Below are 19,858 nucleotides of genomic sequence, written 5' to 3' on the forward strand. Positions count from 1 at the left end.
TTTCATTACAATTCAAATTGAAATGTTAATAAAGAAGAGGAAGAAGAACCATAAATAATTACTTGATCTATTTTCAGCTTCGCTATTTGGGTAATCTAATGGATATCACTTCACGCTTTTTCGATCTTGTGCAAGAAAATGAAGCCAAAAAACCACTTTCTCAGAGAAAGTCCGTTTCATTGCAAAAGAAAAACAGAAAAATTGATCCGAAATATATGCAGATTTTACAGAGAGCAAAAACTGTTCAGGGAAAGACAGCACAGTGCCTTAAAAAACTTTCCCATCTTAATGAACTTTCCAAAAGAAAAGATTTGTTTGATGAAAATGAGTCTCAAATCGACCTTCTTTCTGCGAGCTTTCAAACAGACATGCAAGATATTTCTGGAGAAATAGCTCGAATCAATCAACTTCTAAGCAACGCATCAATGAATGCTTCCACAATTGTGTGCATTTAATAATTCAAAAATACTCACCATATTTTCTTTTTTTTTTCAGAATCATTCAAAAGCAATTGTTGAGGATTTGGCAAGTGTAACTCAAGATTTAACAAGAGCTTTTCAATCACAGTTGAAGGAGCACGCTGAGGTATACAAATTTTATTGTTCTTTTTTGTTTATTATTATTTTTTGAAGTACTTACAACAAAGAGCTGAACGACGAAATCTGTTCATGGGAACTGAAGATGTAGCTATTCCAAGAAGAAGTATGTAATTTAGTATTTTTGAATGAATTTTTAACTTTATTGCTTATTTTCTTATGTATGCTTCACAAAGAAGGATCTCACAAAATTCAGTATGGTAAATTTCTTTTTGACAATAATAAATATCTTTCAATTTGTTTGAACTTAAAACATTGTAGATTTGAAGATGAATTTGATGAACCAACGCCTGTCCTTTCCTCCTCCACTTCTTCTTCTTCTTCTTCTTCTTCTTCTTCTGTCACTTCATCAGCATCCACATCATTCAATTTTCCACGTCATTCTAATCAAAAACAAATGCCCACTCAGCGTTTCAACAGCAGCATGGCAGAGGACGATGATGCAAAATGGAACAATAATGGACTTGGTTTGTTTACAATGGAATTTTGAATACAAGTCAAATGTGAAATATTAATTTTTGATGAATAATTATTTGTTTGAATGCGTCTGTAAGATGAAAATTATGCTCCTCTAATTACCGAGAGACGACATGATGAAAGAACAGCTGTATGTCAAATGATTTTATATTGATGGAGAAATGAATGAATTTCTTCTGAATTATCTTTTTTTTTACAACAGTCTTTGAATATGGTACACCGGGCCATGAGTGAAATTAGCACCATGTTTCAGGATTTGGGACACCTTCTAACTCAACAGAGAGAAAGCCTTCAATTGTGTGCATCTAAGTATTTTTTTCTTTCAGCAATACTTATTTTAAAATTTCCTATATTGTTTCTATTTATTCATTAAATTCGAATGGGAACTTATCAGAATTGATGCAAATCTTGATGAGACAACTGAAAATATGGATGCTTCAATATCTGCACTTGAAAAGGCTAAGCGAAAATTTGCATCACGTCGCGGACTAATCATCAAGTGCTTTCTTGCAATTTTCGTTATGTTGCTTATATTTGGGATTTTTATCAAATGAATTATGTTTGCTTTTTTGTTTTCGAAGAAATAAAGTTATTTTATTTCTTTTATTCAGAGTTATTTATTTGAAACTTTTAAATTAATTTTTCTTTTATGGAATACCACATATTTTATAGAAAGTTATACGATAATAATATGGAGAATTCTTTCTTTTTCAACAATAATAAATGATTTGTTTCTTTCAATGCTATAATATTAATGCTTATGAACGTATTATTATATTAATAATTTATTAACTTTGGATGAGAAACAATTGAGTTATACAAAAAAAACTTACCCATCATTTTAATAATAAAATCTCAAAGATAAGAAAACATGCTTCAGATGAATTCGTATGAGTTTTCTTTCTATATTAATGATTTATTTAACTTTTTAATTAATTTAAAAGTTACAAATATTGAGACCTCGCAACGAACGTGGGTTTGTAGCACGCAAATGGTGAAAATAACAAAGATTTTGCATTTGTGCAGCGTTGCGTTTGGGCCAAATGTTCCACTTCAACAAAAAAATTGTCTTGAAATTCTATTTATTGTTTAAGACTTATTTCAAAAAATTGGATCATGCAAATTCGCATTTGAATGGAATCACTAAGAAGTGATAAACTTTCGTAATGCAATGTGAATGCACTTGAAAATAATGCAAGAAATTGAAAATAAAAACGAACAGGAGCAGAAGACTACCGATGCGAAAGGAAACAAAAACGTTGGAAGTCAAAAGGCGTTCGAACAGAAAATGAAGATTAAAATTGGAAGAACCAATAGAATAAAAGACGTTAAGTGATGTGATATTTAGCTGTAAAATATCAATTTCGCGTGACATCATCAAAACACAATTTGCGTTGAAGCTATACGCTAACTGAATGAAGTTGGAATTGATCAGGCGGAAAACGGAAAGGTGAATCAGAGATTGGGAAATTTTTCTATTCAAAGGAAAGTATTGCAAAGAAAAAGCAGCTTATTGTGACTGAGAATGCGATGACAGTTGGATAATAAAGTTAGACAAGCCGCAAAGAGTGGAAGAACTGCTGAGTCGTTAATGCTGATGAACAAGTTCACAAAATCAGCAGAGAAAGTTGAATACGATGAGAATTGCTATAAATCATGAAACAAAAACTTCCAAGAATGTTAAATAGAAAGCAGTGAAGAAGAAGTCAAGAAAATGGGGAAATCAGCAAGAGAAGAAGAGGAGCGAAAGTTATTAGAAAGGAAAGTTAAAGCAAAAAATATATTTTTAAGAGAATGGATGGGATTGCCGCTACAAGAAACTTACTCGAGGATACCAAAGCTAAAAGAGCTTTAGCCCCATTTCTTCAATCGGAAGTTAGTTCATCGTGAATCAAACAACAAGAAAGCGACATATCTTTCCATCATCACAACATCGGAATCATCGGATGCTTAAACATTTTCATTTCTGTTTAATTCGCTGATTTTTCAGACAACTGAATAACTTGTTACGTCATTAATATGAATTGAAGCGCAAAATGAATGAAACAGAAAAGGATGTTGGGAACGTTATATGGAGAGAATAAGTACAGAGCAGATCAGAAGATGTGCTAGATTTTTTAATGTTTTAATGCAGCATCAAAGAAACGTGAAGGAGGTTGAGAGATTTCCACGAGAGAAAAAAAGCGAATTTGATGGAAAGCATGATACTTGCTTCCACACAAGTGAAGGAGAAATTGCAAGGAAAGTGAGGCAGAAATGATTGTATGAAAAACTAAAGAAAAGGGTTTTTTTATATCATGCTGTTCATTTTAATCAACTTTTCTATCACTTTTGCATACGCAGGAGTTTTTGCGAATTCAAGGATGCTTTGATGCTCTTTACATACTTTCCAACAAAATTTGCTGTGTTTATCTCGTAATTGAAGAGAATATTCGAACTTGTAAGAACGAGATATATTTGCTCTGAAGCATTCGAGAAAGGATATGAATTAGTATAAGACGGCAGATCATTTTGCACAGCTTTAGGTAAATTACACCAACCGAAAAATATTTGTTTGCTGAATAACGGTGCTTTCTATAGATGCGTCCAAGTGAATGAAAGGAAAGACTTAATTTAAAGTTTTGCTGAATCAACATTTTGGACATATTAATGATAATGGTTGACCTTTTTTGCAGATAAAAAAAGATCATCTGAAATTCTTTGCGATTGCGAATTAACATATGTTCCTGTGTTGTTAAAGCTAATTGGATTTAATGAAGAAGACACTTATTTTTAAGCATTGAAATTTGATATTATTTGTTTGTTTTGGTCAGGTGCGTGCAAGAAGCTGTTGTTCAGCACTAACATCTGTTCTCATCTAATATGATGGTAAATGAAAAAACTTTCCCTGGCATTTGAAATAGCAAAAATCAGAAAAGCACACTCACGTCTTGTTTGTCAAGCAACCTTTTCAGGAAAAGGAAATCAAAGGATGATGAAAACGATGAACAAAAAGATGTGAATGTTCGTAATGAAAGATAAGGAAGTGAAAAAAAGAAACATTGAAAATTTGATGAAATATCTAAATTTGGAAGACGAAGTTGAGTGAGCCTTTAAATGATGCTGCAGATTTACAAGGTTCATCTTCAGACATCGCAAAAAAGTTAAACATTTTGCATAATCAGATAACGAAGCCTTGTTCACATAAACCATGAAACTTCAAAAACTCTACTAATTGAAAGCTGATGCACTTCCAGATTCATCTTCACTTATGCAACCACCACTTTCCGGTTCGTTGTCAATTGCATCTGACATTGTGAACATCACAGCGCCTGAGGGGAATCTTTGGATAAGCTCTCTCTTAACATCAGCAAGATTGGGTCTCTGCTCATTCTGCTGTGAAAAGCAAATCGAAGAAAGACGACTGAGTGTTGACTTTCTTATGCATGCAACATCTGGCCTTTCTCCTTTTGCAATCTTGTCTCCAGCAATCACAGCCTCGTACTCCCCGAACGGGATCTGGAGTGTCAGACACTCCCACAGCATCATCCCGATCGAGAACACCACCGACTTCTTTGTTGCTCCCATCTTCTTGTTCATCTGCAGCTCTGGCGCCTTCCACCTCAGACACTCCTTTTTGTTGTCATCCTCATCCTCAAAGGCAGACGAGGGCAAAGAATCTCTATCATCATCATCATCATCGCTGGCAGATGTCGCAACAGTTGACGAGGAGATGGATGAGGAATCGGAATCATCGTCAGATGAGAAGTCGGAGTGCATCACGATGCAGATGACCATGTGCTCAGAGAACAATACAATGTGGGGACTGAGATTGGCAAGTGACTGAAGAGGATTTTCCATTTCATCAAACGAGTGAATGGCTCCGTTCGCCACCCAGAACAGGATCTGAGCAGCTGTTTGTTCTCTTTCCTTCAATGAACCAATTGGCATCTCTTTTGTCTTATTCCTTCCGTGGAGCAGCATGAACAGTGAATCCCTCAGATCCACAATCAGCTTCTCATGAGGAGATGAACAGGCCATTGCATCCACCAGGTTTGACATTGATGAAGTGGTTGGGCACAGATCCTCCCCTCGAACAAATGTTGAATCTGAATCGGTTGTTGAAGTGGATGAAATGGATGGAGATGGAGTCTGCTTTCTTATCTCTTCCTCCTCCTCCTTTTCCAATGCCCAATCAGGGATCTTGTCTGAATCTTTCCCTAGGATATATTCTGTTGATCCACTCTCAGATAGAAGATGCTCTGATGATTCTGAATGTCCCAAGCTTTTCGCATACACCCTCTTCTTCATCCTCTCATCATTCTTCTTCTCAGCCTCCCTCTCTGCTCTCCTCCACTGCTCTTCTGGTGATATCTCCATCGTCACCATCTCGAATGCCTTCGGATCCTTCCTCACTGTATTTTCCACAATCACTTCAAGCTCCTCAGTTCTCTTCTTTTGCTTTCTCCACCGAACAGTTGAAATCACTGCAACGATTAGAATGACAAGAAGCACAAAAGCCATGATAATAACAATCAACAACCAATACGATTTCCCTTCTTTTCCTCCCTCGACAATCCTTTCATTTTCATCAATCTTGGGCTCACTTCTGTTCTTCAAAATAAAAGAATCAGTGGATGATGGAGCATCAGCATTACCAAAGAGCAGGCATGCTGATATTTCGGTTTCTTCATTGATTGACGGTAGCTCAGATAAATGCAAATCAGAACATATTACATTTTCGCTCACAAAGTCTGATGCATTTGTCATTTTTATTATCATCACTTCTTCTTTTCCGTTTTTTTGCTGCAACTGCATAGATAGATTACACGGAATAAGGTATTTTCCAAGAAAAGTGATTCTTGTCTTATCAGTTGAAATAGAGGCTAATTCAACACTATCCAAGACAGGAATAAAAAATGCGGATGTTCTCTCCTTTACGATTCCTCGGAGCAAGCATCCATCATTCAAAATCCACAAACTGCTTCCCGGTAACAAGCCATCACCTCCTTTCAAGCTAGCTATATCAATTACTCCTCCATTTCTGCAAACTATATTCCTTCGCGCTGATTTAAATGATGGAATCAATGGATTGTTATTCACAAACATCCCCATTTTTATGGTTGTGAATCCTCCAAAAGCGCTTAATCCTCCACTTTTTCCATTTTCAACTATGCTTTCAATTATTGAAATTGACGAATTCGCATTGTCAATGATCGACTCGTTCCATTGGCAAATATCTTCTCCTTTGGAATCTTTATGATTAAAAACACTGACCTCTTCATTGATTTCTCCGTCAAATTCGCAAACGCTCATGGTCACATTTGTACACTCTTTGATTGCCAAAATCCTTCCTTTCTCTGCTAAAGAACTGCAACTCAGAAATGAGCAATTGGCCAAATTATTTGGGATTTTGCAAGATGAAATAGCCATTCCACATGCATAACTTTCCATCGATGTGACATTGCTCATGAAAACATGCTCTACCTCGCAATATCCCTCCAATTTCTCTGAGAGCATCTGTGCATGTTGCATTAACTCTATGGCACTTCCGCTTTGAAGTTTGAAATTTCGAACATCCAATTCTTTGATCGATATCTTGCTTTCGGTTGCTATTATACTGATTAAGTCATGCACTCCTTCCACTGATTTGATGCATATCTTTTCAAAGGAGATATTACACGAATCTGATGAAATGAAAGTTTTAACAATTGACGAATTGCATTCAAATGATATGAGTGAAACTTTTGAATCTACAGTAGAAATTATGCTTTCATTCATCAAGCATCTTGTGATCTCCATTTCATCCATATGGATAATTGCTCTAAATGCTGTGATAAATGACAATGTTGAATTAATTTCATGAATATTCACGGAATTGGCTTGGAAGCTACAAGCTTCATTTACAACAATAACCGAATTCCTTGTGCTCAATAATTCAAACGAAACATCAATCAAAACAACAGATCCGCTTTTCACCTCAATCACAGCTTCTGTTAATTCAATAATTTCTGCAAGTGATCCAAATGAACTCATTGAAAATGTGCTCTGCCCATCCTTGATCAGAATCACTGCTTCGCAAGTCGACTCATATCCTCTCAGAAACATTATATCTATTTTTTCGAATTTCACGCTTCCGCAGCAGTTGATCGTTCCTGTTCCATATGAACTTTCCTTGAACTTCTCTTCCATTTTAACTTTACTCCTCTCACTCATTGATCCACTTCTGACAGCCACATCTCTGCATTCACATTCTTGTCCCACTGCTGTCTCGCTCACTACAATCACCTGACTGTAGCCAGATGGAATTATGTGTCCGAGCCCATACCCTAGAGATGCACAAGGCTGAATCCATTGCCCGCATGGGTTGACATCTGCCGATTCATTCGATACATCGTTCACAAATATCAGCTCATTCCGATACGTGACAATCAATGGTATTAAATCAACATCACTTATTGGCTCTGTTGAATCTGTTCCCCATATCGCATTTTCACGATCATACGGAGGCTCTCGAAAATCCAGCAAAAACTGACTCTCATTTATCTGTTTCCTGAGTAATTCACACACCACAAATATATCCCTTCCTACAATTGCTTCATTCTTACGAAAATTTACATTCGAAAAGAGGATAGGCAATATTTCCTCATGTGTGTGTATTCCTTCAATATAAATCCCACCTCCTTTTCCAACCTTTGTTCCGCACCTAACCACTTTCGATTCATTCATTTCAAATGTTGTTCTATCACAGACTGCCACAAAAAATGAGCCTCCAAATCTACTTTTTTCAGAACTGCATTCTGTGATAGTTGAATTCTTTACCAATATACTTTGGATATTTTCAACCGTATGAGATTCCATCACACATGCACTTTCTCCTCTCCCACTCATTGATTCAATATCACATGAATCCATAAGCACACTTCTTACAGAATTCTCTTCACTTGGCACTTGCAGCGCGCTGTTTATCACCAAAGCACTTTTAATAAGTGGAATTAAAAAAAAACAACAGTATTCAAAATTAATTATCCCATCTGATATCACAAATATGCTTTCAGCAACGCAAGAATCTTCTCCACAAACAAAGCGGCAATTTGCCACAGTTAACAACGAATCTGGAAAGCAATGCGATATTACTCCTTTATACTTTACAGGTGTTGTGCAATTCAGTTGAAGATTCAGTTTACGCAACGTTCCATCCTTCACCTCAACAATGTTCTCTCTTTTCTTTTCTTCTCCAATTTTTATTCGCAGATCTGCATATGCATCATTTATCGATTCAATTCCAATGTTATCAATAATAAATTCTTGTTCAATATGTGCATTTACATTGACTTTTACGCACAGTTCTCCCTCTCCTGCTATTCTGTTTACCCCATAATCTACACTTCTGCACTCAAACACACTCTGTCCACATCCAATGTGGTTCATCCCTTTCGTAGAGCTCACAAACACCATGCTTGCCTTGTATCCAAGGATCAGATAAAACAGATCTTCATCCTTCTCTTGAAACCAAACATCGTCTATCCCTCTGAGTGAATTGTTTCTATCTTCTTGCTCAATTAATGATGCCCATCCGCATGAGCTGCTGTTCACAATTTCAATTAAACTGTGACATTTCAGAAACATATCTTTCCCTACAATTGCTCTGTTTGCATTAAATGTCAAATGAGACAAAGTCAAAAGTGTATTTTCTTCCTTGCAGCATATCCACATCCCTCCTCCATAGCCTCCACCACTTCTCGAGCTTTCTGAAGCACATCCGTATAACATCATTTTCTCCGTTTCATTCCCGATTAATAGACTTCCTCCACCACTAACAAAAAACAGCATTCCACCCCCGTTCCCTTCATACACATTACAGTTTTTCATCGAGCACCCAACCATCTCCACGCAGCATCCTTCTCCAATACTTCCTTCAATCCCTCCTCCATTTCCATCGTTAACGTTTATCTTCTCTATTGTGCAGTTCTTCATTCTTACACAACATTCTGCTCCAAACGAAATGCATGATTTTTGATCCAACCAGAACGATGAAATGCTGGTGTCCTCTATCTCCACAGTTCCACCTTCAAAAACAGCAACAGATGTTCTGAATTTATTGTCACTGTTATGTTCGATATCCGACGTTACCTTGCAACCTCTCACTAACATATTTCCATTTCCAGACAAATGGAATACTGTTGCATCTGCTGATGAATCTGATGAGCTCCTTACAATGCTGAACAAACTCATGGACAATGATCCAGAACTGACATAGAACAATGAAGACAGAATTGTTTTAGAAACTATTGTAGCTTCTCCGTTCACTCCCTTTTCAATTTCTATAATCTTCTCACCAATTTTGCATTCACCCTCTGTTAGAACATCATTCTCCACAACAATTTTTGTTTGATATTGTGAAAACTCGTTGGCAATCTCCACAGCGTATTGCATCGTTCTGCATTTACGCTCGTTTTTTCCGCATGCTTTGTGGTCAATTCCAGCATTTCCATCTAAATGAAGTTCACTTAATGATCCATTGAATATCCAATCGCTAACATCAGCATCTCCATTTACCACTCGCCTATTACCTTCAGTCATCGACCTGCACTCAATAAAAATTTCTTTTTTTGCATGACTCACCCACCGCGCTTTGAAAGATACATCCTTTCCATCCTCTCTGCACAAATTATCCTCAAAATAACAAAATTTTATTAATGATGTCCAATCACCTCCATAAGTTCCATCTCCTGCAAAGTTGATTCCGCCTCCAAATTTTGCTTCGCATCTAAAAAATCCGCAATCGCTCACTATTATATTTTTTGAGTCACCAATCATTAAACCTCCTCCACCTAAATTTGATACTGGTTCTCCTTCATCGCATTCCAAAAATAGGCATTCAGATATTGTATTGTTTTGAACATATCTGTTCAGATATACTGCTCCTCCTCCCATTTCTCCGTGATTTCGAGTATAATTAACTTTACTGAGAATCAAATTCATTTGATAATCAAGATGAGAAAATCCTGCTAATTGTTTTGCAGAACAATTAATTGCATAAGAATTGTTAATCGTTAAGTCCGAATTAACATATCCGTAACCAGTGAACAGAACACCCCCCTTTAGTTCCGAACGACATTCAACAAATGCACAGTCAATAAAAGTCAAACTACTTGTGATATTGTGAAAAATTGCTCCTCCATTATCATTTGATCGACAATTAAATAGACAATCAGAAAAAATAACTGGATTAGCTCCAGATGTTGTAACTTTTTCATTGTAAACATGCTGAGCAAAGCAACGTTCAAATGAACAGTTTTTTGTGTTGAAGCCACCTATGCTTTTCATTCCTAGTACAAGTGTGCCTTCATAAGGTGAAATTGTATTCTCAACTTTTGTATTCTCAAACACATTTTCCACATTTGCAGTTGCTTGTGTTTTATTTGAAACGATACATTTACTTATATTATCAAATTGACAATTGATAACAGTTAAAGATGAAGTATATTCATTGCCCACAAATGGCTTCATGGAATTTATCAAAACTGAATCAAACGAACTCCAAGAAACAAACACATTGCAAAAGAGTTTCTCGTTTTTACTATCATCAGAAGAAACCAATGAACCAATCATTCGTGAAGAACTTGAAGCGAAAAGGCTGATATTATTCAATTGAATTTTCCCATTACAACAAAACAGAGAATTTGCAATTTTGTCTGTTGTATATTTTATCCTGCATTCAAAAACAAAAACATCAGATAATTCGTTGCAGTAAAGGACACTTTCGTTTCCAGAATTCAAAAAGGAAATATGAATTACCTCAATTGATGAATTCAAACATTTCATATGTGTTGATGCAGTTCCATTTTCAACATCTCCTTTGACATAAATACTTTCATTTCCATGTGACACTTGGCTGTGATACAAAAAGATATTCTCTTCTTTGCAATTTACCAAGAACTTATTTGATTCAATAATTCCAAAACATTTCATTTCATTCTTATCAAAAATGCAATGTGTCAGTTGTTGACAATCAGATGTATTTTTGGTGATTTTTGGGAATACAACGAGAAGAAACAAAAATGAGAGTAACATAATAATTGTTTTTGTTAAATGAGGAGAAAACTCTTTCGAGAACGAGACTCTTTGATCTGCAATTTTTGATCTGAAAACATAATAAGACAATATCGTTTAAGTAAATAAGGGATCTCTCCATTTTATAAGCTCCACTTTATTTTTTTTATCTCTCATATTGAGTTATATGATGTTTGTAATTCACTGAGCATTTCAAAGCGAAATTGAACCTCCGATGATTCGAAACATTTTGATCACACGCAAATAGAGAAAAAAACTGATAAAAATTGGTATTAATGTTTTATTTGTCAAAAAAAAAAAATGTTTTTTTTTAAAAGTACCTCCAGTTCAATTTACAGGTGAAAATGAAAACCGAATATTTTCATCAAATTTTCATTCCAACTCACCAGAATTCATCAACGTGGAAATAATAACATTGTCAAGCATATATCCACGTTCTGGTGAATTCTGGTGGGTTGTAATGAAATTTTGATGAAAACAATTTATTTTCATTTTCACCTGAATATAACACCAAAGAAACTTCACATTCAAATCAAGATATTTGAAAAAAAAAAGTTATGTTTATTTTTTCTCAAATTGAAATACAAAAATGGTTATCAAATGATCCAACATTGTGAATCAAATAATAATAAAAATTCGCATCAAATAATTTAATGAAAAGTCAAAAAAAGTTTATTTCAACAGGAGAAAAGAAGTTTTATTATTTTCTTTTTCAAATAGCAATTGTGATTGCATATATTGGCATTTGTGCAAGAAGCTATTATCTTGTTATTTTTTTCGAAACACTTGTTCAATTTCATGCATGTGGAAAATTATTTCATCTCAATACGACCACAAACTTTTATTTGTTTCATTCAAAAAGATTGCAATCGTTTTTTTTTTTTTTTTTTTTTTTTTTTTTTTTTTTTTTTGACTTTTGCAAAACAAATCTTTTTTTGAATATATTTTACGATATATTCATCACAATTCTCCAAAACGAAAATATTTTGCCCCATATGGGGAAATATTAAGATTTTCAAGTTTTTTCGTTCAAAGCATTAAAAAAAACGTAACATTCATACTGGTGATTATTTTTAAAGCCATGTTATTTTTTTCAAAAATTTAGGTTCGAAAATTTCTTTTGAATGTCAACAAATGAACACTGAAAAGTGAACAAACGTATTCAGTACCTCTTTTTTTTCAGATCATGCATTTGTTTTTGAAACAGTTGCGACAATTTTTGCATTTATATACATAATCTCTTCCCAAAAGCAAACAATCTTTGAGAAATCAATACACCGAAAAAAGTTATGATTCCAAAAATAATGATATATGTATTAATGATTCATTCACAAAAAAAAAAAAAAAAAAAAAAAAAAAAAGAAAAAAAAAAAAAAAAAAAGAAAAGAAAAGAAAAGAAAAGAAACTTAATTGGATGTTATTTTTGAAAACTGGAATCATAGAAATAGTTGAAAAAGTGATATATTGCCTCAATCGAATTTCTATAAACGAACCCACTCTATTCATTTTTTGGTCACAAATATTCGAAAAAAAGTGCTAAAATTTTCAATAAACAAGCTTGATGTTGAATATTTTTCACGATTGAAACATTGGAGGTACAGATATCGCATAAAATACCGGACATCGCACAAAATACCGGACAAGATCGATTTCACAACAACTGCAAGAGGAATAATTCTAACAATTTTCCTCAAAATATATCTCTTTAATACAAACTCAATTGATAAACGAGACTTTTTTCATAGCTTCATTTGTGCTCAGAAAAAATTATTTTTAAAATCTTGGAGAAATAGGATTTTGAGTTTTCTCCAAATTTCAATTGTATTTTTTTTCTGAGCACAAATGAAGCAATTTTGAAATCCTCGTATATCTAATGAGTTTGTCTTAATGAGACATATTTTGAGGAAAATATTCAGAATTATTCCTCTTGCGGTTATTGTGAAATTGATCTTGTCCTGTATTTTTTGCGATGTCCGGTATTTAATGCGATATCTGTATAGCAAATAAATAAATAGTGAACCTTTGCAAAAACAATTACCATAGGTGCAAATATAACACATTTGATAAATTGAAACCAAGAAATAATCGGAATTTTCAAAAAAGATGAAAGAAATGTGATATTTCAAAAGAAGAAAAAAAAAAAAAAAAAAAAGGAAAAGAAAACGTAATATTCAGATAAAATTCAAGAGATTAATGCCCGTAAAGATATTATTAACAGTCATTCCGAATATTTCTAAATTAGGAAAATTGAAAATTACTCCAAATATTGTTTCAATTGTTTTGTTTCTGTTTTATTTGCATGGTTCAATTTCTAAAGAATGAAATTCTCACATTTTGAAAATGCAAACTTTTTGTTGTTGTTTTTTTTATTAATTTTATTTTTAATTTATTTATATTTATATTTATATTTTTTATTGTTGGAATTATACTGGAAATAAATTACGAAAACTTGTTGAAAAATCAACTATTTATTGAAAGATTTGTTATTTTCAAATAAACTTTGAAAAATTATATAAAGATTTAATAAATAATTTATCAATCATATAATAACAATAAAATTTCAACAGAAAACACAGAATGTTGTTTTTTAACTTTTGTTTCAAAAATTAGAGGGATTTGATCAAATTTCATCTGTTATTTAATTGGCTGCTAACAATTTTTCCACCATGGCAGATGCTTTACAAACATTTATTTCAATTTTACTTCCCATTGCTATGGTTGCATGTGGCTCTGTTGTGGTTACAATGAAAAAATTGCAATTCCAGCAAATTGTTCCAGGAAAAATTGTAAAGCCTCATCCTTTTAGAAAGCCATGGTTTGTTAGAAGCAAAAAGTTATTGTAGTCATTAAATTTTTTATATTACATTTTTAACATTTGCTATTGCATCGATTATCAATTCACAAATATTATTTAATTGCTGCATCAGCTTTCAAGTTCTAATGCTTCAATTTGCAGAGACACTTTGTTTGATATGGTTTGCTTGCATAATGTGCTATCGTAAGCGTAAAGAAAAAAAACGTTCAAATGCACTATTGGAAAATGAAGATAACGATAATGATGGAAACTTGAATCAAAATCCTCAGGGGAAAAAGGAATCCAAGGCTAAATTTATTTTGTTGCTTTGCGTTAGGATGCTTATTCCAGCTATACTAGATTTATGCTGCAGTATTTCTGCGTCATTTGCCATCCTTCTTGCTCCGCCATCTCTGATGGAAGTTCTTACTTGTTCAATAATAATTTTTTCTCCATTTTGGAACATTCTGTTTCTTAAAAGGCGATATAATTGTTATCAAGTTTCTTCTGTTCTAATTGCCCTTGCCGGCGCTGCGCTAGCATCGTGTTCGTCCTTATTGACCCCTTCTAAGTCTGGAGAAAATCCAGTTTTGGGTGTAATTCTCATGTTGATTGGTCAACTAGCATCATCCTTTCAATATGTTATTGAAGAAAAACTCATGTTTAAACGTCGGTATGAACCAGCTCTTGCAATGGGAACCGAGGGATGCTTGGGGATTGTAATGATGGTTATTTTACTCACAATATTTCAAGTAATACCAGGGAAAGAGAACGGTAGCGTCGAAAATACATTGGACAGTTTTGTTCAGATTAGTAACAGTTCGAACCTTCAAATATTTATTCCTGTGTATACGGCAGCAGCACATTGCTTTTTGTTTTCGGGGATTAACGTTACTAGACGTTTTTCATCTTTGCATCGTGTTCTTCTTTCAGCATGCAAAGCAGCACTTGTGTGGATTATACAATTAATACTTCATCCAGCCACTGGTGGAAAGACTGGAGAGGTTTGGAAGACCGACTCATCACTGATGCAGCTTTTTGGATTTCTGACGCTTATCACTGGCAACGTTTGTTTCCAGGTTTCAACAGCAAGAAAAATGAAGCAAATGAAGCTAAAACAAAAAGAAGCACAGCAGCAAGAGAATGAAGCACAGAAATTGGAACAAGTGTCGCAGCAGCAAGCACAGGAATCGATCACAAGCGGTGACAATATTCGTCCTTCTTCTCAAGAGTAACATGCAACTTATTAGCGATTTTCTTTTGTATTAGCGTTTTATTATGTATTTAGATTCCGTACATGAGATAGCACACACCGTGCTGTCATTTTCAAAAACTTCTTTTTTTTTTCTCACTCCACAATTGAAGTTCTCGCGATCGAAAGAAGCTTAACTTTATTAGCCTATTTTTCTGAAAAGTGAACAATGCTTAATGATCTTTGTTACGTGCATTTTAAATGTTCCGAGTTCTTTTTGATGTTATTCAAAATTTTCCTTTGATTACTCTCATTTCACTTTAATATTTAGTATTGCTGAATATTCACCACAAAATTACACTCTTTTTTATTCTTTATGAACTGCAATTGTAATGGAGAGAATCGTTTTTGCATTGTTTTCATAAAATAAGTAATTTTTTCCTTTTCAAAAGGAAAGATTCATTCGAATACATATTTTGTTGAAGATTGAAAATTTGACAACAAAAAATTATTTTCCCTTAAACGTTTCATTTTATCAGTTCATATGGTTACATCACAAATAAAAGAATCACTAATTGTTTCTATCTTTCACATCCAAATTGAGAACATGTGAAAAAATATTCTCCAATTTCTCTCGTTTAAATTTCGGTATAATCAATTAATATTTGTTATTTTGAAACAAAGCAACAATAACTGCGCCTAAAAAATAAAAAGAAATTAAATATTTTTCGTCATAGTTTTTTCTTCAGAATTTGACAAAAAGAAAGAATTAGAATCCTCATAAACATAAACTCCAAAAATATCAATTTATACAAAATAAAAATCTGATTTATAAACACATCGTGGTGTAATTGATTTAATATGCACTTAAAAAAAAAAAAAAATATTTTTTACAGTTATCCCATCGAAGGAAGTGAAATATCTTGGAACAATGGCTTTTCACCCAACGACTTTTCTCTTTCGATATGCTTGATGGTGTTGTTGAAGTATGATTGCATCGGTCCAATTGTAGCTTCATCAAGACCAGGCAAGCGCTGTTGCACAAATGTTATGATAGCAATGATTTGTCCGGAAATTGGCTGGAAAAAATATTCAAAAAGAAAATTATAAGAATATTTCATAAAACAAGATAATGAAAATTATATTATGAAAATAAAAAAAAGCAACAAGAATAATATTGAATTCAAAAATGTCAGAACAGAATCTTCACAATATGAGATCGAATTTCTTTTTTGATGAATGCAAAAAAAGATTGTTCCCCGTTCTGTTCTTCCGTTGCATCTTGCATCACTTGTCCACACTACACCATCCATTCATTCATGCAGATGGGAAGTTCTATCTAGTGTGCCTCTTTTCTCTTTCTTTATTCTCAGCATCTCCATCTGATATTATTCTCTCATTCTCTCATTCATAATACTCTTTTTCCACTCATTCATAAAATTTCATACCTTGTCAATGTTCTTTGCCAGGAAGTACAAGTTCTCGTTCAATATTTCTGCAAAGATCGTAGTCTGAATGTTGAGTTGAGTAATCTTGTCTGCTAATTCTCCGCTACGCTTCAAGCATTCCACAACATGAACTGAGTTGTGATAAGGATTCTATGAACATTAAATGAAAATATAAATATTGGAAAAGAGGAAATAAATAATTAATATAATGAACAAAACAATAAAATAGTAAAAGATTGAATATTTTTACATAAAAAAAAATCGAGCATCAACACAAAGTATCAGAGGTAGTGACAAAAGCATTCAACAGATTAAAAAAATTCTGTAACGCTTTAAAATTTGCATCATAAATTATGGAATAAATAAAATGTGCACATAACAAATATAAAAAACATAAAAAACTGCCTCCTTCCTCACTCTTATAAAAATTAACAAATTGTCTGTAGAGCATACAACATCGTCTCTATCAGCCCAGAACAGATGAGAGCAAAGGCACACAGCACGTGCCTGATCTGGACGCTTCACCAATTTCGAAGAGTATTGTGTCGTCTTCTTTATCAAAGTATCGTAGTTGTCTTCTTCCATACTGAAAAATGAAAAAGAAGATATTCAAAAATGATTAGAAATTCGTAAATATAATTTCAAATAATTATAAAAAAGTATTTAAAAAATGAAAAACATTAAAAAAAAGCCGAAGTAGATATGCTCAGACATAAAAATTCTCAACACATAGAGATTCTGAGAAATTCTAGAGCAATTTTTGATTCATCATAGCATATCAAATGACCATTCAATAATTAAATTTTGTTTATTTTTTTTGCCTTTCCCAAATCCTAATTCTCTCATTAACATACTTTCTTGTTTGCTGCAATGATCCGATGAATGTTCTCAGAGCCAAGAACTGCATCTTCGAGTCTGCCACTCCTTCTTCATAGACAACACACGCCTGCGACATGAACTCATACGAATACTGCTGGTTGAAGCATCTATCAGCAGAAAGCATAGCTTGTGTGCACATACGAATACCCAAATCTGGGAAGTGCTTTCCAATGACTGAGATAATCTCCATCACAAACTGGTACACTTTATCAGACGAGATAACAATCTTGGCCTTTGTCGAAACCGATCCATCTTTCGACTTGGCCTTCCTTGAGCCACGTGGAAATGCAACTGTTGTTTCAGTCACATCGCTTGATTCCTCGCTTGTCAGTTCAGATTCACCTCCTTCTGTTTCCGTGCTCTCATCGCTTCCTGTTGCTTCCTCTTCTGCTTCTTCGGCTTCTCTTTCGATTCTTGCAATTCTCTCTGCAAGTCTCAACGAAACGAAGAAGAGTGGAGTAAGAGCATATTTCACTCTCTTTATGCCTCCCTTTCCGAAATACTTTCTGGCCACATACAAAAGTCTGAACATAGCATCAGTATCATCGTTATGCAACATATGAGATATCTTCGCAACATTGTTTTGCTCAGCTTCAAATTCCTCCTCGTCTGCTTTGTCTTGCGCTCCATCGTCAGCAGCTGCAAGAGGATCATCAGCGATCAGTGGACGCACAAATTCAAAGAGCTTTTCGAGGATTTCTGGCTGGTCGATGACTGGTGGGCATTTGTTCATAGCATTCATAATGATCATTGCCATCTCTTTTCTCGGCTGTGGTGCCAACAAAGCAATCATATCAGACACATGAGGCAAACGAAGCATGTCCTTTGTTGAGAAATATGCGCTATGTCCATCTTCACCATCTGGAGATGGAGAAGGTGATGAACCAGATGCACCGCCTGCACCTGGAAGCATAGCCGCTGCAGCCTGCTGTGCTTTCTGGATAGCATGTTGCAAAGGTGCAGTGATAAGCTGATTAAGCACTTTCACCTCTCCTGAAGCAGTTATAGAGCCTTGTGGAACGCCATCAAGAGCAATCAAGCATTTCTGATAGACTCTGTCAACATAATCGCTGAGTGAGCTTGATGGATACACAGCAATCACCAGATGCAACAAAGCATCATACAGACGTAATTTTCCGGCTGTCTTGACAATTGCGCGTCTTGTTTTCAGCACATCATTGACAGATGTGGAAAGGATGTCAAACAGGGATGATGTTGCATCTTTGCTCACCTTGTTTGGATTGTCCACACAGAACATAGTCAATCTCTCGATCAATCGTAAGATCAGATCTTCAACATCAACGGAGTCTTCCATCTTTCCAAAGCAAGAAAGATATTTCTCCAGTGAAATCAGATGAAATTCACATGGGAAAATCTGAATGATAATTTCCATTAAATAGTATTGTGCAACAGCATCGTGACAATTCACAACTTGCTCCAAAATTGCAGGAAGGATCAAGGATTCATAAAGACGTTCGTCTACGCCATCCAAATTTGATACATTCACCAGATTAGTACCAATCAATGTTCTCAACTCTTGCCTTTCTTTTTCTCTTCTCTCTCGATCGCGAGATGTTCCAAGATATTGCATACGGACCCACAATTTGTTCATCTCCACAAAATTGGCAAGAACGAATTCCAGAGAATCATTCAATACACCATTTGTTGGATTTGATGAAGAACCATCGGGCAATTTGTCTTTCGTCATTTGTGACAAATAACTTCGAAGGAAAAGCCCTCTCATAGGATGTTGAACTCCTTTCGACATTTCTACAAGATCCTTCAAAACTCCTTTTGCAGGGGCTTCTCCAGAACGAATGTACACTGATCCAACGCAAATCAAAAGATATAATCTTGATAGAATATTTGTGGTGTACTGTGCCCGCTCGTAAAGTTCGATCATAGGTGTTCCTTTTTTGTTTTGCTCCCCAATGAACACTTCGAAATCTCTTAATCTGTTGAATACATCCATGTCTTTTAAATTACGTTGAACGCATAGACATAAGATAAGAAGCAAATAAACAAAATAAAGTTTCACAAGTTCAATAAATAATACAAAAATATTTGACTAAAGCACACATAGAGCATAATATTTTTGTGGTGTCAAAAGGGATGTTCTAAGCTCATCACAAATTAACGCTGCATATTTGAATGCATCGTTGACATTTCCCATATCCATAGAACGAAGCATTGCACGGTGGTTATCCGCAATTGTTTTCAAACTTGTGTTCAACCATTCCTATCATAAAATTTATATTGATCTTGTGTCCAAAATGTAAAACTCGATCAAACCTGTTCGTTTTGTGAAAAGATCGTATCTTCTTCGGGCTCAAAACGTCTTCTTCCAGCTGACATTTTCAAAATGATATACTATGGGAAAAGATCTTTAAACATAAATTACAGATAGGATCATATA

At 34.4% G+C, this 19,858-nt stretch overlaps 4 protein-coding genes across 4 annotated transcripts; 2 read left to right on the plus strand and 2 right to left on the minus strand.

Annotated features, from left to right (window-relative positions):
- Positions 1-98: 98 nt before the first annotated feature.
- On the plus strand, positions 99-1,784 carry MONOS_6942 (Syntaxin 5A; the record flags this gene model as incomplete). Its single annotated transcript, XM_067877222.1, has 8 exons — positions 99-443; positions 496-585; positions 633-702; positions 773-791; positions 858-1,063; positions 1,151-1,203; positions 1,276-1,370; positions 1,468-1,784. The coding sequence occupies 8 exons, from the start codon at positions 99-101 to the stop codon at positions 1,625-1,627; spliced, it is 1,038 nt and encodes a 345-aa protein (XP_067730644.1). The 3' UTR covers positions 1,628-1,784.
- A 2,499-nt stretch (positions 1,785-4,283) lies between these two features.
- MONOS_6943 (uncharacterized protein) lies at positions 4,284-10,382 on the minus strand (the record flags this gene model as incomplete). The annotated part of the gene is made up of 1 exon (XM_067877223.1): positions 4,284-10,382. The coding sequence occupies one exon, from the start codon at positions 10,380-10,382 to the stop codon at positions 4,284-4,286; it is 6,099 nt and encodes a 2,032-aa protein (XP_067730645.1).
- Positions 10,383-13,744: 3,362 nt separating this feature from the next.
- Positions 13,745-15,649, plus strand: MONOS_6944 (putative transmembrane protein C2orf18). The gene is made up of 2 exons (XM_067877224.1): positions 13,745-13,944; positions 14,057-15,649. Exons 1-2 carry the CDS (start codon positions 13,796-13,798, stop codon positions 15,156-15,158), a joined length of 1,251 nt encoding a protein of 416 aa, XP_067730646.1. The 5' UTR covers positions 13,745-13,795; the 3' UTR covers positions 15,159-15,649.
- A 183-nt stretch (positions 15,650-15,832) lies between these two features.
- Positions 15,833-19,814, minus strand: MONOS_6945 (Vacuolar protein sorting 35A (Vps35A)). The gene is made up of 6 exons (XM_067877225.1): positions 19,735-19,814; positions 19,522-19,681; positions 17,418-19,416; positions 17,017-17,149; positions 16,564-16,713; positions 15,833-16,194 (listed from the first exon to the last, which is right to left on the minus strand). The coding sequence occupies exons 1-6, from the start codon at positions 19,795-19,797 to the stop codon at positions 16,012-16,014; spliced, it is 2,688 nt and encodes an 895-aa protein (XP_067730647.1). The 5' UTR covers positions 19,798-19,814; the 3' UTR covers positions 15,833-16,011.
- Between the last annotated feature and the right edge of the window lie 44 nt (positions 19,815-19,858).

The sequence above is a fragment of the Monocercomonoides exilis genome, assembly GCF_001643675.1.
Source record: "Monocercomonoides exilis strain PA203 chromosome Unknown scaffold13-1861174, whole genome shotgun sequence".
Classification (NCBI taxonomy): domain Eukaryota; phylum Preaxostyla; order Oxymonadida; family Polymastigidae; genus Monocercomonoides; species Monocercomonoides exilis.

What these genes read in the sequence shown, in the direction of transcription:
- MONOS_6944 (XM_067877224.1), top strand. Translation starts at nt 13,796, where the DNA reads ATGGCAGATGCTTTACAAACATTTATTTCAATTTTACTTCCCATTGCT. An exon ending in CATCCTTTTAGAAAGCCATG is followed by an intron (nt 13,945 to 14,056) that starts GTTTGTTAGAAG and finishes TTGCTGCATCAG; the next exon opens with CTTTCAAGTTCTAATGCTTC.
- MONOS_6945 (XM_067877225.1), bottom strand. Translation starts at nt 19,797, where the DNA reads ATGTCAGCTGGAAGAAGACGTTTTGAGCCCGAAGAAGATACGATCTTT. An exon ending in TCATTGCAGCAAACAAGAAA is followed by an intron (nt 17,150 to 17,417) that starts GTATGTTAATGA and finishes TTCATTTTTCAG; the next exon opens with TATGGAAGAAGACAACTACG. An exon ending in TGGCAAAGAACATTGACAAG is followed by an intron (nt 16,195 to 16,563) that starts GTATGAAATTTT and finishes TATTTTTTCCAG; the next exon opens with CCAATTTCCGGACAAATCAT.